The sequence below is a fragment of the Camelus ferus genome, chromosome X, assembly GCF_009834535.1.
Source record: "Camelus ferus isolate YT-003-E chromosome X, BCGSAC_Cfer_1.0, whole genome shotgun sequence".
NCBI lineage: Eukaryota > Metazoa > Chordata > Mammalia > Artiodactyla > Camelidae > Camelus > Camelus ferus.
Genome location: NC_045732.1, coordinates 92,955,181 through 92,971,186, shown reverse-complemented (window position 1 = coordinate 92,971,186; position 16,006 = coordinate 92,955,181). Strand labels below are relative to the sequence as shown.

The following is a 16,006-nucleotide window of genomic DNA, read 5'->3' as shown; positions in this document are numbered from 1 at the left end:
TGTATATATTAATTGAGAAATTATAATTAGAAGGCAACCAAAAGTCTACATAAGCACTCATTTCAGACAGTAAAACCCATTTACACTGAACCTCAATTAACACTAACCAAATCTGATAATCCACATTAATACATACCTGATAGAGTTCTTCTAAATTGTACTTAATCGAAGTACTATTCTGGATAGCTTCAACCGCTTCTTTCAGTTTCTGCCATGTTTCATCTGTGTAGTTTTCTGGCAATTTAGGCTTATCTAGATGATATGTAAAAAGCTGTTATTAGAATGATATGTAGGTTATAGTAAGAAAAGGATCCATAAAACACAACAACAGTATTATTGCTCTTTAAGGGTAAATTGTGATCTTTATAATGATTACACCTAAGTATTAAAGTAACTACTGTATTTAGGCTTAGTTTAAGGAATAAAATTTGAAGTGCCAGAATACCGTGTAAATCATTTTGACTCACCCACTAAAATTGAAGGTGAGGGTTTTCTCCTCCTATTGACTATATTGCTTCAAAAAATTAACATTCAAGAACGACAGATAAAAAATAACAATCTCGACCCTATTCCATCATGTGTAAAACCTAAGTCAATATGAATTTTATACCTGAGATTTAAAATACTGAGTGCCTACTATGTACAAGACACTTCATAAACATCTTAATCTTCCTAATAACGCCCTAAGGAAGGTATTATTATCCCTATTTTGCAACTGAGGAAACTGAGGCTGAAAGACTCATTATTAATAAGGCTTGCCCAAGGTCACCATAGCTAGTCAATGGCAAGACTGGGATTCTAATCCAGGTCTGACTCCCCCCTCCACATTTATGAAGCACCTACAGAAATGAAGAGAAACATCTTAACTCAAGTTTTAATTTAAACTACATTTATGAGCAGAGTGAAATTTAAAAAAATTAAAACATCCAAACGACTCCAGAACCTATGTAACACTTTCAGAATGGAAAAGAACATCTTAATCCAGGCTTTAATTTAAACTTTATTGACCAGCAGTGAGTATTTTTTTTAATTAAAACATCCAAATACCTTAATAATGTGTTTTTAATTTTAGGGGGGAGAGAAAAAAAAACCCAAACAGAATCTCTGAAACCAGTATGCAAATACAATTAAGGTCATAGGTCATCTCTTTAAAAAAAAAATCCTTGGATATTAAATTGATATATTTTAAGTTAAACAGTGAACATATTAGTTAATTACAAATCATATTTACTTGAGAAAGGTCTACTATTAAGTCAGAAAGATTACAACACTCTTGAGAGCCTGAGGGTGGGATAAGAGGGATAGAAAAAAGAAAAGGTTAAAAATAAACAACACTACAACCCTCTGGCTTGAGACAAAGTAGAGAATATTCCTGATTTCTACACTAATGTTGAAAATACAAGCATGGAGAACCTAATTTTCCCAATACTAATATTTAGTCAGAAGGCACTGCTCTGGTAAATATTACTTTAGTTCATTCATTTCACTTCTCCATTTAATAAACATTTTAGCATCTATTACTTGCCAGTTAAGGGTGTTGAAAAAGTCAGAAAAACAGAAACACAGCCAACAGATTAAAAAGTAATTCAGCTCAATTACATTTTTAAAAATCGCTGATTTTATATTTGCATCAATGCATTTATAATACTCCCAATCACATATCTCAAACACAAAATGAACAAATTTTCCTAAAAGCACCAGGTCAGTACTTTTAAACCCATTTTCAGTGATTAAAAAAAAAAGATGTAGTAATTGTTCCTATCTTTAGACTAGTGGTACACAGAGTTACTACTTCTGTGTATACACAGTATTTTTCACTTCCAACCTCTACCTTTGGAAAGAAATGCAAAGATCATAAATATTTTTCTCCAGCAACTGCTTCCACAATGAATTTCAGGAATGTAGTATTCAACATTATAAATCTAACTACAAATCATGTTTGAACATGAAAAGATCACTACTGCTATCTGCATTTCTACGGACTAGATAATGTGGCCTATTGAAGCATAAAAATAAAAATCCCAATAGTGCCAAGGCTCACTATGTACCTGAAATAAATCTTTTTAGAATACAAATTTCTCACCTGTAAAATCCGGGTCAATCATATTGATTGTGAATGTTATAAGGAATAACAGATTAGATACAATACGCTGAGACAGACCTCCAAATACTGCACAGAAACACCCAGTGTATGCTTCAGCACAAGGATACTAACCACCCTCGGAAAATGAACCCTCCACCCAAAAAGGACCTCCCTCCACCTCATTGATTATGCATAAAACATTAGGCCACCTCGATACTGTTTAATATATTAACATAAATAGAGCACGTGACCACTCAAGTGTCAAATCCTTAGGTGATTATGGATTTTGGCCTTGGTTACCTTTAAAGTTCTTGATCACTAACTTCTTAGCAGAGCCAGGCTTGCTGTTAGCAAAGCTAGAGACGGTGGTAGAAGATTTGGCTAGGCCGTTTGCGTGATGCACCGAAGCCACAGAAGAGATTAATATACTCTTATTTTTAAGTTGCTGCTGCTGAGATGTTGCAGCAGTTGGTGAAGATGAGGAGGAGGAGGAGGAGGATTCCTCAGCCATCTTCGCATCAAACCCTACAAACTCCAGGGTGTCTTCAAAACGCAGCTTCTTCTGTATCGGTACGTAGCTGGGAGCAGCCACTGAAACCCCCAGGCAGGAGAAGGACGAAGTTGAAGGGGATGCCGAATCCCTGGGTTGTAAAGGAGGAGTGGAAGAGGAGGAAGAGGTGGAATCAAAGTCTTCTCTCTCGTTACTACTGTTACTGCCGCTACTGCTGCTGCTGCTGTTTAACTTTCTCTTCTTGGCAGAGGTGGGCGGAGTGGTGCTGGTATTACCATCAGTGGCAGATCTGACCTCCTGAGCAGCAGCAGCAGCTGAGGGATTGGGGGAAGAAAAACCTGTTGGAAACATGAAAATAGCGGGGTCAACAGGCAGACGAGCATCAAAAACCTACGTTTATATGCCTGCGTGCGTGTAGGAGAGAAGGTGGCAATGCTAGAGGGGGAAGGGAAGAAAGAGAGGAGAAACACAGAGGACGAGAAGGAAAGTGAAGGGGGGGGCTCCACCGGGGGAATGGGAGGGTTTGGGAAGGCGGATAGGCTGACACCAGGAGTGAGCAGAACAAGGGGAGAGAGCGAATGAGGAGGCAGACAGGTAAACGGCCGTGCCGTCCCCCTCCCCTTCTTTTTGGTCTCTCTCCCCCTTTTCTGCAGGAGCGACTCAGAGAGTCTGTGAGGCTGCAGCTCCTCCTCCTTTTCTCCCTCTCTCTGGGAGGGGAGATGCCGTGGTTGGGGGGAGGGGGAGGGGGAGGACCGGAGCTTGTTATTGTCAATAGCACAAGAGGCTAAAGATGGCGACACTTCCGGTCACGCGGAGGCAAGGGAGGGGCGGTGTCTGTCCCCGGGAGTGGGGGGTGGAGAGAAGCACTGCAGGCGCTCGAGGGGCGGGGGTGCGGGCTTGTGGGGAGGCGGCAGGAAAGGGCGGCTGTGGTACCCGAAACGTCCGTGCTCCTTCGCTGGCACTCGCTCTCCCTCCCTCTCCTGCTCCCCTTCCGTAGCAGCACTCCCCTCCCCCGGCGCACCGGTAACTCCCACCCCCTCCTGAACAGTCCCGCGGGAATCTCCGCGCCGCAACGCCCTTACCGGAAGTGACTGGGCAGACACTTTTCATAGCGCCCAGATCCCGAAGCCCCCAGGTCCGCAGGACTTGAGGTGGGGGGGGAGAAAAGGGAAGGGGGGGGAAGAAGTGGAAAGGGAGGAGGGGGCGGGCCTTCGAGACACCTTCGGAGCTCCTGATTGGCGTTTCCTGAATGCGAGGCGGGCAGGGAGGGGGTGGTGCCGGGAGAAGGAGCGGGAAGGAGCCTGAAGGGGAGGGAAGATGGTGACGGTGAGGGGCGGGGTGAGCCGGCTGGGAAAAAAGAGGAGGAGGGAGGGAGTAAAAAGTAAGGAGAATGGAAACTTTGAAAGAGATAAAGGAATAAGGAGGGGTTGCAAGGCGAGAGGAGTAACCCGAAATGGAGGAAAACATAATCATGCCATTATGCCTGCTGCTAGGGAGGAATGTAGTGATGTTAAGATAGGAAAGGAAAAGAAAATGAGCTTAGAAAAAGGAGTTTATGATTCGGTTGAGCTATAAATTTTCTCTTTTATGTCAAGAACACCGCTGACCCAATACTGGGTTTTGATACCTTTCTCAGTAATGTAGTTGCAAATCCTTTTACCTTCCTACCAGGAGTATTTTCTAAGATGGCTGGCCAGAGTTAAGGGTGCATTCTAAAGCCAAGAAACAGGAAGGTAACTAACACCCCCTCCCCAACACAATTCGCAGGACCAACCCCAACCCCGACCCCTATCAGTGATTAACCCGGTAGTTTACAGACTAAACAAAGCCACTTCTTTTCCTAAATCTCGGTTCATACACTTTGCCTTAAAGAAGACGTTTTAGGAGAACAGTACTGGCAGAAGTCAATGTTTTCTACCAATACAGTCGATGAACCCAAATTTTAAAATGCATTACTCATAAGAACAAACCTCTAAATTTGGTTAAATTAGCAACAATAAACCGTGTAAATTCCCTGTTGAGAGTATTTAATCCGAGGGTATAGGGGGAGGGGTAGGAGGACACAATGTAAATAACATATGCCAACCTGTTGCTCTTTCTAACTGCAGAAACATTTCAATGAGCATGTACTGAAAATGTTTGTATTCCTGACACTATACGAAGTTCCTGCATTTGAGAAGCCAGTGGGGGAAGAATTTCAAAATTAACTTCTATAACAGTACTATGACCAGTGTACAAAGTGCTGTAGGAACAGGGGAAACAAGAATTTGGGGGAATACTTGAATAGAAAGAGCTTCATAGAGGAATTGACGTTTATGCTGGGTCTCAAAGAGGGAGGTGCCAAAAAGACAAGAGGGGAGAGGGTGAAAGGCATTCTGGGCAGTAGAAACTGGGAAAGCAGGGAGTTGTGAAAGGGCCTGGGCTGTTTATGGAGATATGGCAAGTGCAGTGAGGCTGGAAATTAATATGTCTGGTTGGAAGTAAGAAAGATGAGGATCTAAGGTGCCTGGCACATGAAGCCAAAAATTTTGGAGTCTACCCTGTAGGCTAGGGTAGACAGTATGGAAACCAAACCGGGTTTTTAAAGGCAGCGTAGTGGCAGGATTATGGGTGGAGTAAAAGCAGTTTGAATTGTATAGTCTGAGAGAGACAAATCAGAACCCTAAGAATAAATCAGTTTTCTAATTTTGTTTACACTTTTAATTTTTTTTTCGTCTTGAAAAGTCCTTGGTTTTTCAAGCAAATCCTCCTGGAAAAGTTACCACCTTGGGCCACTATCAGCTTTGTGGTGTTTGATGTCAACAGGCTGAGAGCAAGGTTCTAATGGAATTTAAGCCCCAGGGCCACAGAGAAGAGAGATAGAGGCCTGAAAGGGGGAAGATGGGCTCCTGTCTGTTTTGAATGTACCATATTGTTCTTCCTGCCCAAAATAATACTGTAGACTCTTAAGGCCAGGGAAGGTGTCCTAAAATACTAAACCCTCCTTAATTGTGTCTCACATTTCACACCGTGCTGAACAACTTTGTAAATGCAGAGTAAATACTTAGTGAATTGAGTATTTCATTGAATGAGAATAAAATAATGCATGTCTTCATAAATGAGGATTAACTGGCTACTTTTCAGGATTTAATAATAAAGGTTGTTTTAATTCTTGTGGTTATATTCTTTAGAAGGATGTTTGGAAGGGCCAGGTGATAATGGCCCAAAGAGTTATTTTTCAAGGACGATCTGCATTTTAATCAAGGACTTTTCAAGACCAAGAAAAAAAAAAGTGGGCCTTGTTCTCACTCATGTAATTCTATTCCTTAGAAGGGTGTATGGAAGTGCTAACTATTTAAAAAATTACAAATATTAGTGCCATACAAAGATAGACTTTTATACTAACATACAGGATAGCTGAGTCCTGTTAATATTCAACTACGTACTAGTAATAATAGCTCCCAATCTGACATGATTATCTAAGCCCTTTAGTCTTCCGCATTACATGTTAGTTCTAAAAGCACAGATCCTTGGCTCTTGAACTCTAGCTCACTTTGAATGATCCAGTAGTCTAACCTACTATTTCAGTTCTCCATGAAATACCCTTACGTGAGTTTTGTGGGAAAATATTTTTCTTTTTTTTTCTTAGTGATTAATAATAATTTTCCTCTTCACATTTTACAACCTTATTTTATTTTGAGCCAGGTCAATCCTCACATGTTTAGCACACCTTAATATGGATATGTAATTTAAAGAATTGTTTTAAATTTAACTTTTACATTTTGTGGCACAAACCAACTTAGGTATTACTATATATGATGTATGAGGACGAGAACTTTGTGTCTTTTTGGAAACTTGGACCAATTTAAAAAGAAGAAAAACCCATACGACTTTGTAAAACATCTTTTACATCAAGAGTCAACTAACTGGAGCTAGCTAAAACATAAGCATTATATACTATATACCTAAATGTTTGCCATCCAAAATTAAAGACACTCTCAACAATAAAATACATTTTTCAAGGTTAACTCAATGAAACGACAATAATTAAGTCATGACACGTAGGACACCATACAATTATGGCCATTATCAGACTAAACCAGATTGGGTACTTAACACATATTCTATATACAGAATCTTTCATCTTGTGAGTTCAACTCATACCTTAGAAATATTAATTAAACTTTGCAATGCTGCCAGATCAGGTATAGTTATTATTGGCCTTATTTTAATCAAGTAAATAAATAAATCTGTAGCTATTTATAAAGGTAAATATATGCATAAAGAAAGAAATACAAACAAAGACAGAGGACTATCTTATGTCCATTCCCCTATTTCTGTAGGCATCTCTCTAAAAAGACAGAGTGTAACCTGTTTCCATTTTTTGATCACGGGGATTTCCCAGGGTGCTTGGTTTGGGGTCTTCTCCAGACATCTCGGAGGAGGAGCTTGTCAGTGACTAGTCACTCCTGGAAGCCTTGTTATCCATGAGTGAGATTTTCCTTAAAAATAGGAGATACTGCTTGCTCGGGAAAATGTTTCTGCAGCAAGCATTGCTTAAGAATGTGTTCAGAAAAGACAACTACTGGGTAAATAGTGGTCCATGTTCTCTATCCACTTTTCTGAAGGACCATCTTTGAAGTGGGAGTGGCGGGTGGCATACAGAGGAGTCAAACCAAGCGGTGGTGACACGGTAAACTTTGTCATAATGAGGGCTTTGTTATGCCATCAGCAGCAAGGGGCTGCTAGGGGATGACTGAGGAGGCCAAAGCTTAAACAAAGATGATCCAACTACAAAATGTGAATTGACCCTTTGCCCACCCTGGAGTTGCTTTATAAAGCAAGGAACTTAATAACAAATGCTGAACCTACAGTGTTCAATAAAATGTAAATAAATAACACAGATTTCATATTTTTAACAGAATCATTTATCTTCTATGTCAAGTTATGTCAACTGAACATTTACTACTTGAGTATTTCAACCATTTGAGTACATATTCCCTTATCTCAGAGATTTTATCTGCTATCATACCTGTGAACCAACTGGAAAATAGATTTAAGGACTAACAGGGCCAGGCCCTGGGGATTTGGGAGTTGGGGACTGGATCAACCACAGACTACTTCTTCCTTTGGTGCTGCCAAGCACTTACTTTTTATGGAGTTGCTGGGCCTATTTTTAGACTTCTGTTCACTTTATCAATGACTCTCATCCCTCCACCCCGACTCCACTTTAAGGTTTGATCTTCCAATGGCATTCAGCTTTTCTTTTACTCAACAGCAGGCCAATTTAGGTTTAAATCAGAGGTTCCCAACTCTGGCTGCACAACAGAATTGCCTGGGGAGTTTTTTTAAAAACACCTTTGCCCAGGTCTGAATCTAGCTCAACTGAATTAGAATCCTGGTGAGTAGGATCTCAATTATCAGTATTTTTAAGAAGCTCTCTGGGTGATCCTACAGAACTCCAGGCTTGAGACCACAGCTATAGGTGAAGTAAGTACCACTGTGATTTGAATGAGGCTGATAAGTCTTTGTATTCCCTTTAATGTCTGAAAATTCACAATTATTTATTCATTCCTTTTGATAAAAATAACCTCCTTCTCTAGGAATCCTTTTTTCAAATGCAAATTAGCCAGGGAGACTTAGTTCCTGACCCTTTAAGGTGAATGTTTCTTAGGAACAAAGGATAATACAAAAGCCCTAAGTGCCTGGAGGTAAACAGAACTAGGAGTAGGCACTGGCTGCGGCATCTGGGGGTGGGGGGGTGGCGGGGTTGGGGGGTGGTTAGTTATCATGAGGGAGGAAAGATTTCTGAAAGTACATTTTGCTGACCTCACAGTGTTGCCTGGGGCCAACCCTGCTTTGAGAGGACTGCATATTTAGGATCTAGTCAAATCTGACAGCTTATCTTAGCTGCCAAAATCAAGTTTAGAGAAAATTTAAATATTTTTAAATAAGCAAAACAAAGAGTAGACGTTGGGAATGTAGGTTTGGAGCTATCCATAAATGCCCAACTTCTGAATTATCATTCACCATATGGATGTTTCTATTGCCAAATGATCTGTTTTTCCTGATTCTATTAAATGTCCTTTATTCCCACAGATAGCATTATCTCTCTTGCCAATTCATTTGGTCATTCAACAAAAATGTATTGAGCAAACTACTGTGAGCAAGACATGGTGCTAGATGTCATAAGGGAATACAGAACTGATACAAAATTCCATTTGCAGTTGATTTTACAGTTTTTCAAAGTACTTTCACACACAATCTTATTTTAGCCTCATAACCACATTGTGAGATAGGTCAAGTGCCATCTCCATTTTACAGATGAGAAACAGGCTCAGGGAAGGAGGTTAAAATGACTTGCCAAAGTCACAAAGCACAGACTTAAACCAAACCTAGCTTTTCTCTAACTCCAAATACAGTAATTCCCATAGTTTACAGTTGACTAAGGAGTCATGCCATAAAATTGTTTCAAGTAATAGACAAGTTAGGAAAAGACGTTCAGAGCCCCAGTCACCAGGAGAAAAAAATGAGGAATAATAAAATAACACCTTTATTGAGATGAGCCAAATCACAGTGCCCAGAAGGAGACCAAGGTTGAATTAGTTCAGGCTATCGTCAAGCAGGCAGGACACAGCAGCAAGCAATGCACATTCAAGAAGAACGGTGGCAATTTGGTTCTAGAGAATCAGTCCGTTCCCTGGCTGGGCCCTTACCACTGTTTGATCTTCAACTGAAGTTAAAACCAGCTCCTCCCAGCCAAATCCAGGCAAACACTGAACAAGCCTTGCCCGAGGACCTGTTACGAGCCAGTCACTGAGTATACAAAGACAACACTTGCCCTTGAGCAGTTCTCTATTGGCCTAGTGGATGAGGCATACAATTAGAAGACAGAATGGATAAAGGCTGCTATAGGAACACAGAGACACTTGCACAGCCTAGGAAGGTAAGGTGGTGGGGTGGAGAAAGGATAGGGGTGAGGAGTTAAGAACAGCTTCCAAAGAAAGTAATTAAATTTAAATCCCTGAGGATAAGTGGGAATTAGCCAGGCAAGGGGAGCTGGAGAGAGCAGAGGGTACAAAGAAAACAGGGAGCACATTTAAATTCTAAAGGTGAGAGAGAATAAGGCATATTCAAGAAATTGCAAGGAGACTAGTTCTCAAGGAATAGTTTCAGTTCTAATCAGAAACCCTGGAGTGCAGTAGAGAGATTAAGGCAGCAGCCCAGTCTCAAATATGGTACAACAATTCCTAGGCCTCTTAGCACCAGGCCTTACTCCTATACCCTACTTGCTGTTGGAGCTGTGGCTAGTGATAATAATTCTTGCTCTGAGTCACATTGGTTCAGGAATTGGACTTAAAAGTTGGGCTCATCCTTAGATATAGGAGCTCAGAATCACAAAGTTGCAGGAGGAAGGGGTGATGAGGCATGAGAAGTAAGATACTGAGAAAGAAATGAGATAATACAAATGTATGTATGACCACAATACTGAACAATGCTCTAGGAATTCAGATGAATGAGAGCAGGGTTTGGGAAATGATGGCCAGTGGACCAAACCTAGCAGGCTGCTTGTCTTTATAAAGAATGTTTTATTGGCACACCGCCTTACTCATTCATCTACATATTTTCTGTAGATGCTTTTGTGCCAAACAACAGAGTTCAGTAGTTACAATGGACCACATGCCCATAGAACCTAAAATATTTCCTATCTAGTCCTTTACAGGAAAAAAAATTGCTGACCCTTGCCCTTGAATATACTGAGTGCTAAAAAGAGATACATGGAGAATGTTTAGTGGTGGCGCAAAGGAGGAAGTAATTCAAAACATGCTAAGGATTTTCTGTTCCTAGTCTGCATCACCTTTGACACAGACTTCAAAGAATGTCAAGAGAATATTCTTTGACAGAATGGCTAAACAAATTGTGGATATTCACATGAGAAAATACCACACAGCATTGAAAAATAAATTACAGCTACATGCATAAATCACAGAAATAATGTTATATGAAAAAGAAGGTCACAGAAGAATACATACAGTTTGATAATTTTTTTGTAGAGCTCAAAACTAAGGAAAACTTATGGATATGTAATGTGATAAAATTTATTAAATGTAGAAGGGAAATGATAAACACAAAATCCAGGATAGAGAATTGCTTTGGGGGAAGAAAGGAGAGGACTTTAGGTAGATTCAAAAGCATTGGTAGTGTTCTAATTCTTTAGCTGATGATGGGTTTTTAGATGTCTGTTTTATTATTATGCTACATAAAGTACATGTCACACATATGCTTTTGCGTGTATCGAAACTATATAATAAAAAGTTTTTGAAAGTATAAAGACAGCAAGTGGCGATGTATTGAATGCTAGAGCATAGCAATTTGAAGAATGAATAGCTGGCAGAAATAGCAAATGACAACTGGGACCGATTTTGAAACATTTCTTGTGGATTCCCTGAAATTACTCGGGGGCTGGGGGAATCACCCTCCAACCTGGTGAAATAGATTGCCCATGGTCCACAAGATGGGGGCTCAGAATAGTTATCTGTAATATTAATTATACAAATCTGAACTTTATTTGTAGTGTCAGAATGGTGAGATCTGGAAACTTACGGGTTACCTGAAAAAGCGGAACAGTGTGTATAAAGACACGGAAGTATGAGGAAAATGATGGCCCATTTAAGCAAATGCAAGCATTACCATGTTGTGTGACTGTCGTGCAATAAGCCTGCAGGGCGGAGGGTGGGAAATTAAGACAAGAGACAGGCAGGATTCAGATCATGGCGAACATTGTATGCATGCTCCAGAGTTGGGATTGGATCCATTAGATCATGGGTAATCCACTAAGGGCTTCCAGTATGAAAGAAGGGAGTAAAACGATCAGCTCTACAATTAGAGATGTCCAGGGCTCAACAAACTTTGACTATAAAATAAGGTGACACCTCCCCCCAATCCCCAAAGGGAACCTCAGTTAATGGTTTGCTAATTAAAGATATTTTTCTATATATTTAGCAACCTACAGTTTTTGCTTATACAAAGAAAAGATCATGCTGTATGAATTATTCTGTGACTTTTATTTTATTTGTTTCACTTATTATTATATCATGGACATCTTTCCGTGTCAGTATCCATAGATTTACCTCACCATTTTTAAGGGCAGCATAGTATACTATATGCTTAGTCCTCCACATCAATGGATACGGCTGTACTCCACCATTTTATGTAAGGGACTTGAACATCCAGGGATCTTGATATTCACGCATTTGGGGGAGGGGGAGTGGAGGAGCGGGGGAGTGGGGCAGGGGGCAGAATCAGTCACCCAAGGATACAGAGGGATGACTGCATATGGATGTTCATATTCCTGTCACTTAAAAAAATATTCTAATTATCACACTTTATCGTTGCTTCTTTTTTCTCTTTCCTTATTTTTGCTGGGCTGACTGGATTTCCTTTTTTCAACTATTAGTGGTTTGGAAGTTATATGAACTATTTATGTTCTATTAATAATTATCTTTCAGTTTTGTTCACTTATACAAATGACACACAAATACATTTTTGAAAAAAAAAACCAATATAGAAGAATATGGGATAAAAAGTGGAAGTGTACCTTCCCTGTTAAGTTTGGTGCATAGCCTTCTTCAGCGTTTATGTGTGTGTGTGTATGTATACATATATATGTATATATACGTATTTATATATATAGGAGGTATCATTACTGTACATGTAGATCTACAATTTGCTCTTTAAATGTAATATGCATTGGAGATCTTTTCATGACAGTACATAGAGATCTATCTAATTCTTTTTAAGGGCTGCATGCTATTTCATAATAAAGACATACCACATTTATTTAACCATTCTCCTATTTTGGGACACTTGGTTACTTCCAATTTTTGCTACTACAAACATGCAGCAATGAACATCCTGTAACTTAGATCTTTGTGCACGTATAAAAGTATTTCTAATAACAAGTTCATACTGTATAGTGCAGGGAACTATATTCAATATCTTGTAGTAACTTATGGTGAAAAAGAATATGAAAATGAATATATGTATGTTCATGTATGACTGAAGCATTGTGCTGTACACTAGAAATTGACACAACATTGTAAACTGACTATACGTCAATAAAAATATATATTTGAAAAAAGTATTTCTGAGGATATATTAGAAATAAGAATTGGGTCAAGGGGAAGGTATATTTAAATTTCAATAGATTGCCATATTACCCTTAAGAAATGTGCATACACACCCATCTTCAGAATGACCACTGACTACCCACATTATTAGCAACACCAAATATTATCAAACATAAAGTTTTAGCCAAAATATTGCATGAGTTCATTCTCACTGTAAAACAACCACAACAAAGCAAAAGTAGAAGTGCCCACTTGACCACGATCCCCTGATCCCTCAGAAAGTTGATTTGCACCTTGCTATTAATTTTTCATTAATGGTTTCAATATGCTTGATCTTCTTAGGAATAATTTAATAATTTATTCAAGCTTCCTAGACATGTCCTTAACAATTATTTGGACTTAACTCTAAGTTTTACGAGTTCATTTACTCACCAGTGTCTTCTGAGATGGCTCCATCGTCACTCCCACCCCCTGATCCAGATGACTGTGACATGGTGTATCTTTGGGGGCTGTATTAGAAAATGAAGAATTCATGTTTACAGCTGCCCTCTCCCATATCTGTATGCTGTATGGATTCATTGACTCGAGTTTCCCAACCAATTTTATCCTATTTGTTTCATATTTTCAAGAAAATCCTCACAATTTCGGGCTGATAATCATACCGGTCCCTGTTATTTCTTCGGGTTGTCGCTCTATTCTCATATTTATTTTAGTTCTTTCATTTAAAGCTGATTTGTGGGAGGAAAAACACATTTGTTCAGATAACATCGTAAACTGGAAGTCTGACATACCCTTTTAAATCACGACTGCTTGAGCCCCTGCTGGCTAGAATGCCAAGAAATAGACTCCCCTCCAACCGGCATGTAGCTATTTCGGAGGCTTCGCCAAAGTAAGATTTCACAAGGGATCTGAACCAGGTGTCTAATTATCTTCTATTTGGGCCTCTTCAGCCGGCTACAGTGCTTTGGTTGTTGAGGGTCCTCCTATGGTGTCACCACTTAGCTCAGGGCAGTTTTCTCCGCAGATAAACGCGGCTCTAACATACTTTCCCCTAAATTCTCTGCATCCCAGGTGGGTAAAGTCTGTAACTTCTAACATACCTCTTCTAAACGTTTAGGAATAACGAAAAGAAGAACAACATGAAGAATAACTTAAAACTGTCTAAAGATGTGGCCTTGCTTAGCCCGTCTCTCAGCCCGAAAACAGGTCCATGTTAAGTTCTTACAAGAATACCCACCACGCGCGCATCAGTCTCAAAGGGACCGCTTAACTCACCATCCCAAGAGGATCAGGAGGACTGGTTGTTGTTTGTGGTTCTATCTAGATTGATCTGAAATCCTGAGGACTCGGAAGACAACAGAACGGTAAACACGATAGCAACTAGCACCTGACAGTCGAGCTAAGTCCCGCCCACCGAAGCTGGATTTCTTGTGGCTTTAACAGTGTTCAAGGATGATTGACAGCGGGTCTGACCAATCCCACCAGGGGAACCCCACTTGCCTAACTGGGGCCTAGTTGGCGCCAAAAGTGAAAACCGAACACGCGAAATGATCTGTGATCAATACATTTCCCAAAGTTTGGGTAATTCTCTATGGGACAGTGGCAAGGTTGTTTTGTGCCAAGACTGGCACAGTTCCTGCGCTAACACCACTGGGTGGTAGTGAAAGTTCTGACTCTCCCTGGGGGTCTCCTCAACACCATCCCAGTGCGGAGGGTGGGGGGCGCCGGGCTCCCCACGTGAGCGGGGACAGGTGGGAGAAGCGGGATGGCAGCCTCCACGTAGCCTGCCCAGGCTGATGTGGATGAGGGGTGGGGCGCAGTTTTTCCGTGGCATTTGGCTAGACTGTATCACTTACATAAAATGTTCTGTAGTGCTAGGTTGCCCCTTTCCTGATCCTTTGTCTAGAGAGAGAAGAATTTTGAGGGTCCTTATTTGTCTGTGCCGGTTGGCGTTTCACACATATCTTTTCCCAATATTGTGAATGGGGTGCTGCTTTTTCCTGTTTCTGTTTCTAGTATTGCTAGGATAAAAGAACGCTATTGGAGTAGAAGAATAGATTGTTAGTTCTAAAATCTATGTGGTGGGTATATTGATGTTCACTGTGAATTTTTTTCAACTTTTCTTTATAAACTTTGAAACTTTATATAATAAATGCTGGAAAATAAAACAAAAGGAATCTACTTTATAATACTTCAAAAAAAGTGGGGGGAAAAATAAAAGCTGTGGGACTCTGTACATTTATCTTACATCCAGCTTGTATTAGTTCAGACTCTTGTTTCCAAGTGACAGAAACCCAGCTTGAATAAGCTTAAGAGGAAAATGGAGTTTATTGGTTTATGTAATTGGGAAGGACAGGGCAGATCTCAGACAAACCTGGATCCAGAGACTCAACTAGTGCCTAGGTTCTCACTCATCTCTTCATTTCTCTTCTCAGCCTCTTTCTTCTCTGTATTGGCTCATTCTCTAAGACTGGTCCACATGGTAGAGACACAGCTACCAACTACTCTGGGGCCACATCTTTACAGTTCAAGATCCAAAGAAAAGAGAAAGCTACCTCTCTGCCTCTGATTGGGAATATTCCAAGGAAAGTATTATATCTCTGGCCTGCGTCATGTGCCCACCCCTTGGAGCTGCCACTGTGTCCAGCAGATTTGATATTGTGATTAGCCATCCTGGGTTAGGTGCCCAGCTGTGTGTGTTGGGGGGGGGATGGGGCAAGGTACTATTGTTGCTGGTACCACCAGGACTAAATTGAAAGGACAGTGAAGAAGGAGCAGATCTCCAAAGGAAGAAGACTGCTATTACCAGAAGCCGGGAAGAAGGAATGCTGGGCAAACCAAAATAGCAGATGTCCATTTCATAGACTTCTTATTTTTAATCATTTTTAAATTGCATTTCTTGGATTCTCAATGCGTATAATCTTATCATCTGCAAATAATTATAATTTTTTCTCTTTTTCCCATTTTCTTTTTAGTTTTATACAGTTTACATCATTTTTCTTGGTTTATTACATTTCAGAACCTTCAAAACACTGTATTGGACATCCATGCCTTATTCCTGAATAAGGAATAAGGGAAATGACTTAAGTATGATGTCTGCTCGTGGCTTTTTGATACTTTTTACTATGTTGAAAAAGTTCTCTTCTACTTCATTGTACTTAGAGTTTTTATAAGGAATAGCTGCTGATTTTTATGCAGTGCCTTTTGGCCATCCATTGACAGATAAGATGACATAAAAATTTAAAATTTTAAGGAGCAGAGAGAGGTACAGAAATCACCAAAAAAAAAAAAAAAAAAGGAAAA

The 16,006-nt window shown here is 40.1% G+C and overlaps 1 protein-coding gene and 1 long non-coding RNA gene across 4 annotated transcripts in view; one reads left to right on the top strand and one right to left on the bottom strand.

Annotated features, from left to right (window-relative positions):
* The window catches only part of CUL4B (cullin 4B), a 30,244-nt gene extending 26,412 nt beyond the window's left edge, over positions 1 to 3,832 (bottom strand). For both annotated transcript variants that reach the window (XM_032476122.1, XM_032476123.1), the window contains exons 1-3: positions 3,677 to 3,832; positions 2,384 to 2,932; positions 137 to 252 (exon numbers count right to left, since the gene is read on the bottom strand). In XM_032476122.1, coding sequence (XP_032332013.1) covers positions 137 to 252; positions 2,384 to 2,932; positions 3,677 to 3,704 — 693 coding nt within the window. In that variant the 5' untranslated portion in view covers positions 3,705 to 3,832. The remainder of the gene's footprint in view (positions 1 to 136; positions 253 to 2,383; positions 2,933 to 3,676) is intronic.
* LOC116662269 lies at positions 2,535 to 14,871 on the top strand. 2 transcript variants are annotated; one of them, XR_004318314.1, is made up of 2 exons: positions 2,535 to 2,653; positions 13,821 to 14,871. It is a non-coding gene; the product is annotated as an uncharacterized LOC116662269 (long non-coding RNA). The 2 variants fall into 2 exon arrangements; XR_004318313.1 differs by lacking the exon at positions 2,535 to 2,653 and adding an exon at positions 3,122 to 3,188.
* Positions 14,872 to 16,006: the final 1,135 nt, after the last annotated feature.